Source organism: Mauremys mutica, chromosome 1 (assembly GCF_020497125.1).
Source record: "Mauremys mutica isolate MM-2020 ecotype Southern chromosome 1, ASM2049712v1, whole genome shotgun sequence".
NCBI classification, from domain to species: Eukaryota; Metazoa; Chordata; order Testudines; family Geoemydidae; genus Mauremys; species Mauremys mutica.
The window spans coordinates 313,103,403-313,118,715 of NC_059072.1; the positions used below are offsets into that span (position 1 = coordinate 313,103,403).

General features: G+C 46.2%; 1 protein-coding gene across 2 annotated transcripts in view; it reads left to right on the forward strand.

The window, feature by feature from the left end:
- The first annotated feature begins 4,320 nt into the window (after window positions 1–4,320).
- The window catches only part of LOC123369790 (coiled-coil domain-containing protein 169-like), a 45,805-nt gene continuing 34,812 nt past the window's right edge, over window positions 4,321–15,313 (forward strand). Inside the window, exons 1-2 of one of the 2 annotated variants that reach the window (XM_045015762.1) lie at window positions 4,321–4,562; window positions 15,187–15,269. In XM_045015762.1, the coding sequence (XP_044871697.1) occupies window positions 4,339–4,562; window positions 15,187–15,269 (307 nt within the window). In that variant the 5' untranslated portion in view covers window positions 4,321–4,338. The remainder of the gene's footprint in view (window positions 4,563–15,186; window positions 15,270–15,313) is intronic. The other variant, XM_045015754.1, reaches the window with a different exon arrangement.

A 15,313-nucleotide genomic window follows, 5' to 3' on the forward strand; every position in this document is an offset into this window, starting at 1 on the left:
TCTGTTAGGGATATGGGGGTGTTTTGGCAAGATTTCTATACTAGCAAATACCCTGCTCTAAATGCAGTTATATAGGCATAAGTCATTTTTGGGGCTAGTTCATTTTGCTCACTGGACTAGTATAAGGTATGTCTCCACTAAAAGGGCTTGCTTACTGATATTGATAAATCCTTTCTAGTGTAGACTAGACCTTAGTCTTGTAACCTGCTTCTGTCTCTACCTACTGCGTGCTGCTTCAGGAGCAGGCAAAACGTTATTCAAGTTGCCAATCCTGTAATGCTCAGAAAGGAGAACAGCATATCCCTTCGAGTTTATGCCATAACCCAAAATGTTCTCAAGAAGCACTATTAAAAACAGCCATACTGCCTCTGACCAATGGTCCATTTAGCCCAGTAACCTGTCTTGACAGTGGTCAGTGCCACATCCTTCAGAGGGAATGAACAGAATAAGGCAATTTCACCCCTTTCATTCAGTCGCAGCTTTGGGCAGTTGGAGGTTTAGGGACACCAGGAACAGGGTTGTACCCTAATTTTTAAACTCTATTCTCTGTATAGCTAACTTCATTTTCTTGCCACATACCATGTAAACTGGAAGCATAATTTACAAGTTTTATTCTCTTTCACAGCCAGCCTTGTATGATTAAGATTCATATCTTTAATACTAATGGGTACAAGTAGGGCCTTACCCAATTCAGTCCATTTTGGTCAATTTCACAATCATAGGATTTTTAAAATTGTAAATTTCAATTTTAGATATTGACATCTGAAATTTCACAGTAGTGTCACTATAGGGGTTCTCAACCCAAAAGAGGTGGGTGGGGGTTGCAGTAATACCACTCTTCTGTGCTGCTGCCTTCAGTGGTGAGCAGGCAGCCAGCTCTGAAGACAGCATCACCACCAGCAGCAGTGCAGAAGTAAGGATGGCAATATCATGCTATGCCATGCTATACTCACTTCTGCATGCAGCAGTGCTGCCTTCAGAGCTGGACTTCCAGCCAGCAGCCATGCCACTTCCTGCAGCCAGGGGAGGTTCCCAGAGATGTCTGACCTAGCCTCAGGAGTGGCATGTGCAAAGAAAGTCCTGTCCCTCCCCAGGACTAGCAGCTGGAGCCTGGTTCTTGGGAGTTAACGGGGCCTCCCCAGTCCCGCGGATTCGGCGGCACGGCTGCAGGAGGTCCACCGAAGCCACGGGACCAGCAGACCCTCCGCAGGCATGCCCCCGAAGGCAACCTGCTTGCCGCCCTAGTGGCGACTGGCAGAGCGCCCCCTGCGGCTTGCCGCCCCAAGCGTGTGCTGGTGCCTGGAGCTGCCCCTGGCCTTGGTCTGGCTGTATTGGAGGCAGGGGGATGACCACAGGGCCCTAGGCAGTTGCCCACTTGCTCACCTGTAAGACCAGCCCTGCCCCATACCAGGCCACCTCACTTCTGCGCTGCTGCCAGCAGTGCTGCTGCCTTCAATGGTGGTCTCCCAACCAACAGCTGCCGCCCAACTCTGCAATCTGGTCTCCCCTACACTAGCCAGATTTCACAGAGGAGATCAGATTTCACAGTCTGACGCATTTTTCATAGCCATGAACTTGGTAGAGCCCTAGGTATGTTAGAAGATGTAGTCCACTTTCAAAATAATAATACAAGAGCTATAGCTATCATATGCATCCGACAAAGTGGGTATTCACCCACGAAAGCTCATGCTCCAATACGTCTGTTAGTCTATAAAGTGCCACAGAACTCTTTGCTGCTTTTACAGATCCAGACTAACATGGCTACCCCTCTGATAGCTAGCTTAGTAGTTCTATAGTTATATTGCCATATTTCTCATATTAGCTGGTTTGAGTCTAAAAGGAAGAGGCAGACTACTGCCCTATTTAAGGTCTCTGCTATAGTGAATCCTGACAGTTAATTAGGGCTGAGTCATTACTAGTCATAGTTAAAATTATTGATTTTTGTCCACTGTTCTCTCCAATTTAAAAATCTAGTGTTCAATGAATTCTCAATGTATGGTAGCAGGAGCAACTGTTTTTAAAAGCAGTTACCATACAATTTGTCACTGATTGAGGATTTTAGACAGTTCTGCAATTCATTTGCATCTCAGATAATTCACTGAGAATAATAGCATCAATTATAACTTACTAACACTGTCAAAACCACCTCCTGCCCAGATGTTTTCACCAAATTAACTGACTTACAACTCCAAAACCCAAGCTAACAGTGATTTGGGTACAAGACCAGTTTGTATTCATTGAAAACATTGTTGCTTTTATTTTTCTCTCTTGTCACTTTTAGATTGTTAGCTGTTTAGGAGCAATCTGTGCCGCACTGACAGCCCTTCACTCGTTACAGGAACTACTACAATACACATAAAAGAGAATCTAGTTCCTCACTCTTCTTGTACAGCATAAGAGGGAATTATGCCCACAGCTGCCTGTAAAAGAGAACCAAGAGCCAATGCAAAAATGCTTGTGTGATCTAAAACTATGTCAGATGTTACTGAATCCAGTTCAATTTAAAAAAAAAAAAATACAACCCAATACATATCAGATTAGACTAGTGGCTGTTAATGTTAGGTGTTTTGCGCTCTTCAGTCCTCATTGGTTTAACAAATTAGAGCTTGTCTATACTTACTGTGGAATCAATGAGCGGCGATCGATACATCGGCAGTCAATTTAGTGGGTCTAGTAAAGACCCCCTAAATCAACCGCAGATCACTGTCCCGTCGACTCTTGTACTCCACTGGATCGAGAAGAGTAAGGGGAGTTGACGTAGCATAGTGTGGACCCCGCGGTATGTAGATTTAAGCTATGTCGATTTGAATTATGCTATCCACTAAACTCAAATTACACAGCTTAGATTGACTTTTTGCATAGCTTAGATTGATTTAGGCCTTGTCTATGCCACAGGGGAAGATTGAGCTACATTACACAACTTCAGCTACATGAAACACTTCACAGGTCAAGGTGGTTTAGACAATAGTTAGCTTATCCTACCTCGTCAAAACTCTTGTTTAACTGGGTCAAAGCTGTATCATGCTTTTTCATTAGTTTCTGGTATTCTGACAAGCTTTCTGCTTCCTTTGTGAGTTTCTCTAGACAAAGCAAAGAAGGCGAGGCATCAGATATGTGGCATTAAAGCAATAGCTGAGCAAACTCTGTAATATTTTACATTTATTTGCAAAATAAGTTCCAGTCAAGTTTTCATACCATAAACAAGTCTGCAGAGTAAAATGCAGTGCTTCATTCTGTTTGGTGCCTTCAAACCTGACCTTACATTGTACTCTTATAAAATCCTCCCATCTCTGTAGCAACAGTACTGAAGAGAACGGTTATGGAGGAACTACTAGAGCACATGTGGCTGGCAGCGAAGCACACCTCCCTTCTATTACACTCTTTATCTCTCTTCTAGTCTATAACTGTAGGAGAGGAAGGGTCAATTTCTGCCATGGAAAAAGTACTGTCTAGCCTGTGCCATGATAGGTTAAGCTTCGATGGGAAGTTTAAAGTTCCCATGTGCTGCAGGACACTCTGTACTGCCACACTCCGCTGACTCCCACAGAGGCAAGAACTGGCTGCAAAGCTTCCCTCCGTGTTTTACTTAAACTATTGCAGGCCCTTAGGCCGAGACACATCAATCTATCTGGCTGGAGCTGGGAAGTTACCCCTGTGGTAGCTGATGCAGTTCAGTCGGTCAATCTGTGCTGCTGCTTTGCCCCAGCATGAACCCATGTAGGGTGACCAGATGCCCCGATTTTATAGTGACAGTCCCAATTTTTGGGTCTTTTTCTTACATAGGCTCCTATTACCCCCAACCCCCGTCCTGATTTTTCACATTTGCTGTCTGGTCACCCCACCAACACGGTGCCAGCGACGTTTAACTCCGCAGCGGCCGCTGTGATGGGAGGGGGGCGGGGCTGCCCCCGCGCGCATCCCCTCGGCGAGCGGCTCCGCGGCCGGGGTGCAGGGGCCAGGCGCGGCGGGCCAGGCAGACGGGCGCTGCCCGAGTGACCAGAGCGGGGGGCGGCGGCTCCGGCGCTGAGCGTAGGGCCCAGCGGGAGGCGGCCCGTCGCCAGGCGCGTGAGCCTCTGCAGAGCGGCTGCCCCGCGCGGCCCCTCCCGTTACCTAGCGCAGCCGCCAGCCGCCCGTACGCCCCGTCGGAGGCGAGACACTGGGGCGCGCGCGCAGCCATTCTCAGCCAGCCGGCGCCGCGCGCAGCCCAACAGTCAGGAGCTTGAGTCGCGCGCGTCCTCCCGCCAGCGCCCTCGAGACTCGTTCCCTAGCCCGCTGTCACGTGATCCAGCGCGACTCATGTGACCTGCCCCCTCCCGGGGTGGCTGTCACGTGTCCGGGATGGGCCGTTTGATCTATGGCTCGTGTGGCTACTCCCCTCTCTCCTCCCCCGCCCCCCTTAGGCTGCCTCCTCTCCAAGGAGACGAGCGCGCGCGCACACGCCCCGTGGCAGGCGGGGTCTCGGGGCTGCTGCGGGCAGCGATGGGAGAAGGCGGGGACGGGGACTCCAGCGCCCTGGGCTCTGAGCAGCTCCGGCTGGAGCTGGGGCAGGAGACGCAGATGACGTGAGTTCCCGTCCCAGAGCGGTGGGGAAAGGGGCCGCGCTCGGTGCCTGCAGCAGTGCCTGGGAGTCAGCGCGGGCTGTGCTGCGGGGTACGCCAGGGAAAGGCTCCTAGCTAGGAGACTAGCGCCTGCCTGGTATAGGGTTGCCTAGTGCTCTCCATTATAACACCCCGCTGTCAGGTGCTTCTAGCTTTGCCGCCCCTCGAGCACTGGGGCTGAACGTCTCCAGGCTGGTGTCTGCCTGGGGCTGAGTTGTTTTGGGAAAAGGTCAGCCAAGTTGCTCCAGCTGTTTTAGAGAATGAGGCTGAGGAAATGTTTTCTCTCTGCTGCAATGTTCTCACAACCTTTGCTCTGAGCTGCTCTAGCGCCTGCCTGCTTTGAAGCAGGAGCTTGACATTTGGCCAAGGGTGGCCTTTGTGCTAGGGATGTGCCACTTGCCAGCCCCATGAAGTTCACACAGATTTGACCAAGTTCTAAGCCTTTGAAAAATATGCACATGCTCATAGATTTTAGCAGCTAAATTCCACAAAGATTCCATCTGCGCTGGGCATGCTCCAGCACTTACAGCTCTGGGCTGCTGCAGACTGTACTGGGTCTGGGTACTTGAATTGAGAGCAGGGAGCCTTGTTTTGTTTGTGCTCCGAGTGACCTACTGGTAGCCTGGAGAAGGAAGCTGCCTGATGCATGCAGAGAAGGCAAAAGCTACAGATGGTCCAGGGGAAGTAGATGGGACACAGAGCCTGGGGGGAAGAAGCTGGTATTGGAGGTTTTTGTGGTGGAGGGAGTTGAGGTGGGAGGAGAGTGGAACTGGCTGACCAATGAAACTGGGAGCTAGGAAGGGAAATGGAGGACTTGGGAGTCACTAGGTTGGAGGAGACTGAAACTGAATGAGGCTTTAGGAGGCAGACTGGGACTCTCTGGGCAAAGAGAGTGGGAGGAGTGGAATTGGGAATAGTGGGCAAGGAAGCTGGGACTGGGATGGGGAGTCTGGAGAGGTGAAATTAAGATTTGCTGGGCAAGGAGACTAAAAGGAGGATGAGAAGCCTGAGGAGTGGAGACTGGACTGCCTAGGTGAGGCAAGCGGGACATGAAGTCAGGGGTGAGGAAGAGACAGGACTAGGACACATTGAAGAGCCTGGGGCAGAAAAGGTCAAGCTTGAGGAAAATGGGAAGACGACTCTGTGCCTACTAGAACACACTCCCCTCCAGAGTATGGAATGGAACCCCAGATTCCTGAGTCTCACCATCCTTCTGCTGTCAGTAAATATTACTCCTGGGGGAATTGTGTGCCACTGCACACGTGCAGACTTCTTGTTGGATGCAGAATTATTTTTTTCTGCAGAAAATACATTCTGTAGAAGAAGTGTGGCAGTTCCGCCTTTCACCCGCCAGAGGCCGCTGACCGGCACTAACAGCTAGCAGCAGGCTGCCAATGGAGCCAGGTTAGGAGGCACCGTGGGGCACACAGGGCTGCGGAGATGGGGGAGGTCACAGACTGGGGTTCAGAAGGGCTAGTGGGGGGGACAGACTGGGGCATGGGCACAGGAGTTAGTGGGGTGACAGCATTGAGCCAGTGTCTGAATGGGAGGGGAGCTCTGGGTCACATGGGGATGAGGGAGTTAGGGGGACTACAGGGACACGTAGGGATGGGGTGAGATGTGCCCGATGAAATGGTAGAGGTTAGGTGTCAGTCAGGGTCTGTAGAGAAGGTCGCCAACTCCCTAACAATCCCTCCCCCTCCAAAAGAAACTGTTCCATACTTCTCCCACCCACACCAACAACCCTCCAGGTTCACTCCCAGGTTCCTTCCCTCTCCCTCAGCTCCTCTGTTTCCCCTAACTCCCTCAACCCTTTGCACCACTTCAGAGGGATGTGGGAAATACGTTTCTGAGTTGTAGTTTAAATGAATTACTCAAAGTTCTATATTAATATGCCTAGTAGGGAATCCATTTGCTAAAAAAATAAAAAAATCCTGAATCTTTTTTTGTATTGTTATGGACATACTTGTTGACAATATTTTGAAATAAATTACCAAAATAATTAAAACTGGCATGATCAGATTGTGTTATGTTGACAAATAAAATATGCAGAATTTTGCAGAATTTTAAAATATTGTGTGCATAACTTTTAATTTTTTTGGTGCAGAATTCCCCCAGGAGTAAAATATCTCTGAAACCCACTGGCTCCTTCTTTTGGAGTGGGAGCAGCAGTCGTCAGATACCCTCATGATCTTCTTGCCTCTAACCCTGCCCTCTCATGCATTTATCTCAACTCTCTCCATCCTCCTCATGCTTTCCTTGCAGTATGCTAACTCTCTGACTTTCTCCCTTCCTGTTGGTGTCTTCTGTTCAAACCAACAATTGTTTTGTTACCCTCCTGCCCCTGTGCCCCTCCTCCCAAATCTGAAGTGGATGGGGACAAAGAATGACTGGAGCAAGGAGTAAATTAGGACTTCTCTCCGCTCTCCCCTTCCCCCTGGAGACTTCCAGCCTCCCTGGGTTATCTGGCCCAACCTCCTCTTGGACTGGGGGCTTCTTTTGAAACCCTTAACATTTGCAGGCCCCAGCTTCCCCACAACTAGTTCCTTCCCTATCTCTTCCCTGATATGTCAATTCTTCAGCTTCCCATCCCATGTTTGCCTTCCTGCTCCTCTGATCATTGATTTGGCTGTTTAGATGCTGTCATTTTACTGAAAACTGATGTCATTTCTGCTACCAGCAGTATGGTAGTCCTGGAGATGCTGCTTGAGTCATCTTTTTCTCCCACTCTGGGATTCACGTATTCTGCCATGTTGCATCCTGTACTTGGAACAGTTGCCATTTTCTTGTTCACTCACATCACTCATTCTCTTCCTCTCCTTAAACCTCACTTTTCCAGTAGCCCTTTCTATCTTTTTCTCATCTGTAATCCTTTTTCCTTACCTTACATTCCTGTTAGTCCAGTGTTTTTGTTCACTTTAGGCTCCAGTTCTGCAATCATGTCTGCACAAACTGGTGGTGTCTTTGTAAATTTAAGAGTCCATCTGCATGGCTCAGTCCATTTGTTTGGGGGACTGCGTAGTGAGCCTAATGGCCTGCTAGGCAAGGCTGAGAGCTTCTTAATGAGGCTTTGATCCCTAAGCCCATTAGCACCCATCAACCCTTAACTAGGGGACGGAGCTACTCATGAAGACCAGGGCTTTAAAAGCGAGCTCCTAAGCGACCATAGCAGGTAGCGAACAGGAGCAGCTAACACTGGAGTTTTGAGGGGGAGTTTGAGATGGGGCTAGATACACTCAACATTCTTTACATTTAAAGCCAAAAACACCCCCTGATAAAAACAAAACAACAACAAAGGAACGAGCTGCAGGAGTAAAAAGAGAATGCAGGCAGAAGTCCAGCAACAGAATGGGGGCTATCCAGTTTATTGCATCCAATGCAGCATGTATGATTACCTGCCCTATGGGCAGGTGGCATATATATGCATTCAGTGCAAGGAGTTCCTGTCCCTCAGAAACCGTGTATGGGCTTTGGAGACCAGAGTGGCTGAACTGGAGGAGCTAAGGGAGATAGAGAGGTACATAGATGAGACTTTCTGGAACACAGTAGAACGGTCCCACCCCCGGTCTGACAGCCTCTCTGCTATTGAGGAGGATGAAAGTCTAAAGGAAGGAGAATATCCAACTGGAGCAGAGAGAAACAATACCATAGTTGGGGCCTTCCTTCCAGATAGTGTTGTGGTATCCTCTCACACTGAGGATACTTCTCCGTTTTTTAGGAAGAGACAGGTAATAGTCATGAGGGATTCGATCATTAGAAACATACATAGTTGGGTTTACGATGACCAGGAGAATTGCATGGTGACTTGCCTGCATGGTGCGAAGGTTTCAGATCTCTCAAGATATCTAGATAGACTTATGTGTAGTGCTAGGGAGGAGCTGGTGGTCGTGGTACATGTACAATGACATAGGGAAGGATAGGAGAAAGGTCCTAGAGGCCAAATTTAGGCTGCTAGGTAAGAGACTGAAGTCCAGGACCTCCATGGTAGCATTCTCTGAAATGCTTCCAGTTTCATACGCAGAGCCAGTTAGACAGGCAGAACTGCAAGATCTCAATGTGTGGATTAGACAGTAGTGTAGGGTAGGGAGGAGGGGTTTAGATTTATTAGGAACTGGGGAAACTTTTGGGAAAGGGGGAGTCTGTACAAGAAGGATGGGCTCCACCTAAACCAAAATGGAACCAGATTGCTGGCACTTAAAATTAAAAAGGTCATAGAGCAGTTTTTAAACTAAGGGGTGAGGGAAAGCCAACAGGTATGGAGGAGTACGTGGTTTGGACAGAGACATCTCTTAGGGGAGTATTTATTAATGGGGATTCTCTATGTCATAATAAGGAGGAGAGGATGGAAAATGATAAAATACAGGTAGGATCTGATGAGAAACAGTCAAATAAAAAAGAGTCCCATTCAATTACGTCGTTTAATGGCAGACAGCTAAGTAGTGACAAGTTTTTAAAGTGCTTATACACAAATACTGCATAATAAGATGCGTGAACTAGAGTGCCTTGTATTAAATGAGGATATTGATGTAATAAGCATTGCAGAAACTTGGTGGAATGAAGGATAATCAATGGGACACAATACTACCAGGGTACAAAATATATCAGCAGGACAGAACAGGTTGTGCTGGTGGGGTAGTAGTGGCACTAAATGTGAAAGAAATCATAGAATCAAATGAAGTAAAAATCTTAAATGAACCAAACTGTATCATAGAATCTCTATGGATAGTAATTCCATGCTCTAATAATAAGAATATAGCATTAGGGAGGGATAGCTCAGTGGTTTGAGCATTGGCCTGCTAAACCCAGGGTTATGAGCCCAGTCCTTGAGGGGGCCATTTAAGGATTTGGGGCAAAAATCTGTCTGGGGATTGGTCCTGCTTTGAGCAGGGGGCGTGGATTAGATGACCTCCTGAGGTCCCTTCCAACCCTGATATTCTATGATTAGGGATATATTACCGACCACCTGACCAGTATGGTGATAGTGACTGTGAATTGCTCAGGGCGATTAGAATGGCTATAAAAATTAAAAACTCAATAATAATGGGGGATTTCAACTATCCCCATATTGACTTAAGTATATATCACTTCAGAATGGGATGCAGAGATAAAGTTTCTTGACACCTTAAATGACTGCTTCTTGGAGCAGCTAGTCCTGGAACCCACAAGAGGAGAGGCAATTCTTCATTTAGTCCTAAATGAAGCACAGGATTTGGTCCAAGAGGTGAATATAGTTGGACCATTTGGTAACAGTGACCATAATATAATTAAATTTAACATCCCTGTGGCGGGGAAAACACCACAGCAGCTCAACACTGTAACATTTAATTTCAAAAAGGGGAACTACACAAAAATGAGGAAGTTAGTTAAACAGAAATTAAAAGGTACGGTGCCAAAAGTGAAATCCCTGCAAGCTGCATGGAAACTTTTGAAAGACACCACAAGAGAGGCTCAACTTAAATGTATACCCCAAATTAAAAAACATAGTAAGAGAACCAAAAAAGTGCCACTGTGGCTAAACAACAAAGTAAAAGAAGCAGTGAGGGACAAAAAGTCATCCTTTAAAAAGTGGAAGTTAAATCCTAGTGAGGAAAATAGAAAGAACCATAAACTCTGACAAATGAAGTGTAAAAATATAATTAGGAAGGCCAAAAAAAGCATTTGAAGAACAGCTAGCCAAAGACTCAAAAAGTAATAGCAATTTTTTTGAAGTACATCAGAAGCAGGAAGCCTGCTAAACAACCACTGGGACCACTTGGTGATCGAGATGCTAAAGGAGCACTCAAGGACGATAAGGCCATTGCAGAGAAACTAAATGAATTCTTTGCTTTGGTCTTCCTGGCTGAGGATGTGAGGGAAATTCCTAAATCTGAGCCATTCTTATTAGGTAACAAATCTGAGGAACAGTTGCAGATTGAAGTGTCATTAGAGGAGGTTTTCGGAACAAATCGATAAACTAAACAGTAATAAGTCACCAGGACCGGATGGTATTCACCCAAGAGTTCTGAAGGAACTGAAATGTGAAATTGCAGAACTACTAACTAGTTTGTAATCTATCATTTAAATCAGTTTCTGTACCAAATGACTGGAGGATAGCTAATGTGACACCAATTTTTAAAAAGGGCTCCAGAGGTGACCTCGGCAATTATAGGCCAGTAAGCCTGACTTCAGTACCGAGCAAATTGGTTGAAGCTATAGTAAGGAACAGAATTGTCAGACACATAGATGAACATAATCTGTTGGGGAAGAGTCCACATAGTTTTTGTAAAGGGAAATCATGCCTCACCAATCTAATAGAATTCTTTGAGGGGGTCAACAAGCAAGTGGACAAGAGGGATCCAATTGATATCGATATTTTCAAAAAGCCTTTGATAAGTTCCCTCACCAAAGGCTCTTAAGCAAAGTAGCTGCTATGGAATAAGAGGGAAGGTCCTCTCATGGATTGCTAACTGGTTCAAAGATAGGAAACAAAGGGTAGGAGTAAGTGGTCAGTTTTCAGAAGGGAGAGAGGTAAATTGTGGTGTCCCCCTGGGGCCTGTTCTGGGACCAGTCCTATTCAACATATTCATAAATGATCTGGAAAAAGGGGTAAACAGTGAAGTGTCAAAATTTGCAGGTGATACAAAACTACTCAAGATAGTTGAGTCCCAAGCAGACGGTGAAGAGCTACAAAAAGATCTCACAAAACTGGGTGATTGGCTAACAAAATGGCAGATAAAATTCTATGTTGATAAATGCAAAGTAATGCACATTGGAAAACATAATCCCAACTATACATATAAAATGATGGGGTCTAAATTAGCTATTACCACTCAATAAAGAGATCTTGGAGTCATTGTGGATAGCTCTCTGAAACTATCCACTCAATATGCTGTGGTAGTTAAAATGTGAACAGAATGTTGGGAATCATTAAGAAAGGGATTGCTAATAAGCCAGAAAATATCATATTGCTTCTATATAAATCCATGTTACATTCGCATCTTGAATACTGCATGCAGATGTGATCACCATATCTCAAAAAAGATAGATTGGAATTGGAAAAGGTTCATAAAAGGGCAACAAAAATTATTAGGGGTATGGAATGGCTTCAGTATGAGGAGAGATTAATAAGACTTGACTTTTCAGCTTGGAAAAGAGACGACTAAGAGCAGATATGGTACAGGTCTATAAAATCATGACTGGTGTGGAGAAAGTAAATAAGGCAGTATTATCTACTCCTTTTCAGAACACAAGAACTAGGGGTCACCAAATGAAATGAATAGGCAGCAGGTTTAAAACAAAAGGAAATATTTTTTCACACAATGTACAGTCAACCTGTAGAACTACTTGCCAGAGGATGTTGCAAAGGCCAAGACTATAACAGGGTTCAAAAAAGAACTAGATAAGTTCATGGAGGCAGGGCCGGCTTTAGCAAGTGCGGGGCCCAATTTGTAGGGCTTGTACTCACCGGGCGGCGCTCCGAGTCTTCGGTGGCACTTCGGATTGCCGCGCTCCGGCCGGGAGAGAGGGGCCGTGGGGCTTGCCGCCCTCCGGTCTGGGGAGCAGGGCTGCGTGCTTAGAGCTGTCTGCCCACTCTGTGGCCGGGGGAAAGGGGCGGTGGGGCTTGCCACTCTCCAGATGGGAGAGTGGGGCTGCAGGACTTGCCACGCTCCGGCCAGCGCTCTGACTAGGGGCTGCGGGGCTTGCTGCACTCCGCTGGGGAAGTGGGTCGCGGGGTTGCTGGGCTCCGGCCAGGGTAGCGGGGCCGCAGGGTTGCTGGACTCCACGCTTTGGCTGGGCGCGGTGCCCTCTTAAGTGCAGGGCCTGATTCGGGGGAATCAGCCTAAAGCCGGCCCTGCATGGAGGATAGGTCCATCAATGGCTATTAGCCAGGATGGGCGGGATGGTGTCCCTAGTCTCTGTTTGTCAGAAGCTGGGGGTATGTCTACACTACCCGCCGGATCGGCGGGTAGCAATCGGTTTATCGGGGATCGATATATCACGTCTCATCTAGACGTGATATATCGATCCCCGAACACGTGCCCATCGACTCCGGAACTCCACCAGGGCGAACGGCGGTAGCGGCGTCGACAGGGGGAGCTGCAGCCGTCGATCCCGCACCGTGAGGACGGGAGGTAAGTCAGAATAAGAGACTTCGACTTCAGCTATGCTATTCCCATAGCTGAAGTTGCGTATCTCTCATCGACCCCGCCCCCTAGTGTAGACCAGGCCTACGATTGGGTGACACTGAATGGATCACTTGATGATTACCTGTTCTGTTCATTCCCTCTGGGGACACCTGGCATTGGCCACTGTCGGAAGACAGGATACTGGGCTAGATGGACCTTTGTTCTGACCCACTATGGCTGTTTTTATGTTCTTAAGCATCAGGACCTTAGATTGTAAACTGAATGGGGAATGTGTCTTAACCTGTGTTTGTAAAGTGCCAAGATTTATATAGAGGAATATATGATTTTAAATAATAATTATCAGAAAGATAATTGTGGAGTTTAATATTTAGGCTTTCTGCTGAAATATTAACTATTTTGTCCATTTAAACTGGTATTAAAGTATTATGGAAAGCATATCTCACTAACACTGACTGGATACCTGAATGGGTGGAAATGCAAAAATCATGTCACTTCTCAGTGACTACTCCCACTGTCAAATCGCTCATAAATGCTTGATTCAATCAAAGCTTAAATTTCCAACACAATTGACAGTTTGTATATTTTGAAGACATTTCACACTCTAAAGCGCTAAACTTTTTTTTTTTTTCAAATTAAAGCTTAAGTAATAAAAATAATAGTGGCTTAGTTCCTATATATCTAGGGGAAATTTTCTATTTGTTATATATAGAGCCCTACCAAATTCACCGGCCATGAAAAACGCCTCACAGACCATGAAATCTGTATAATATTTTTGTGCTTTTAGCCTATACTATACAGATTTCATGGGGGAGAGCAGCATTTCTCAAATTGAGGGTCCTTCCCAAAAGGTAGTTGCAGGGGGGTCACAAAGTTATTTTAGCGGTATTGCCACCCTTACTTCTGCGCTGCCTTCAGAGCTCAGTGGCTGGAGAGTAGCGACTATTGGCCGGGCACCCAGCTCTGAAGACAGCACCCCGCCAGCAGCAGTGCGGAAGTAAGGGTGGCAGTGCCATATTATTCCACCCTTACTTCTGTGCTGCTGTTTTCAGAGCTGGGTGGCTGGAGAGCGGCAGCTGCTAACTAAGGGCCCATCTCTGCAAGCAGCAGCACAGAAGTAAGAGTGGCAATACCATACCATGCCATCCTTACTTCTGTGCTGCTGCCGGCAGCGGCTCTGCCTTCAGAGCTGGGCTCCCAGCCAGCAGCTGCTGCTCTCCAGCTGCCCACCTCCGAAGGCAGCACCACCGCCAGCAGCAGCGCAGAAGTAAGGGTGGTAGTACCATACCCCCTACAATACAACCCCCCCCTACAATAACCTTGTGACACCCCCCCACACAACTCCTTTTTAGGTCAGGACCCCTACAATTACAACACCGTGAAATTTCACATTTAAATAGCTGAAATCATAACATTTACTATTTTTAAAATCATATGACCATTAAATTGACTAAAATGGACTGTGAATATACTAGTTTTATACTATTTCAAACCCTGGGTTTAGCTGCTAGTTATTCTATACTTTGACAATTAGTTCTGAATGAAATCTAAGTCATTGTCATAATATGTGGCCAAAAAGTATCTAGAAGAATGATTATTAGTCTCTAAGCACTGAGTTCTGAGTTAAACTAAGATCAGAATTTCCAATAGCACTTTTCTCAAGTGTACTCGTATGTATCAAGAACTAAGATAATCATTAGTTCATTAGCTTAACACATAATGTTTTGCCAGACAAATATTGATATTTAGAGATAGTATGTTATCTTCTTATGAAAATGTCTCCAATCACAAAATTTCAGAAATGCCTCTATATTTCTAAAGCACTGTAGCAACCCTGGAGAAAAATATTGTAATGATGAGACATTGGACAGAGTGGACTGGTGCGCATGGAGGCGGTACAGAGAATTCTCTTTGAGATGCATGGCTAGCGGATCTTGCTTACATGTTCAAAGTCATACTGATCACCATTTTGGGGATTGGGAAGGAATTTTCCCCCCAAGTTAGATTGCCAGGAACCTTGGGATTTTTGGTGTGGTTTGGGAGGGGTGCTGTTTTTCTTTTTCACCTTTCTCTGCAGCATGAGTCTAGCTCACTTGCTAGGATCATCTAGGTATGTCTCACCAAATCCTTTCCCTGCCATTGCACGTGCCTCAGGCATTCGTGCACCTCAGTCCCTCCAGTTCCCTGCCTAAGGCACACAGTAGTTTAGTCTTCTGAGGTCTGTAACATTTTAATTTAATCCAGTTTACTGGATTTACTACCGGGGCAACTGAGTAGGGTTTAGTAGCCTATGTGCAGGAGGTAAAGCTAGACGATCCGGTGGTCCCTTCTGGCCTCAATCTCTCCAATGTACATAATAGAATATAAGCACAAGGACACTTCAACTACACATAAAATTTAAGTTAGATTTTGTTGTTAGTAAGAAGATTAATTAAATAACCATTTAATTAACTTCTCTATCACAGGGAAATGCTTGAACTCTCAATATTTGAATTGAGAAACACGATAACAGAACTTGAAAAAAGACTTAGCAGTGTTGAGGATGAAGGTAAGTGAATAATAATTAATCTCGGCAGGATTCAATTTTAATCG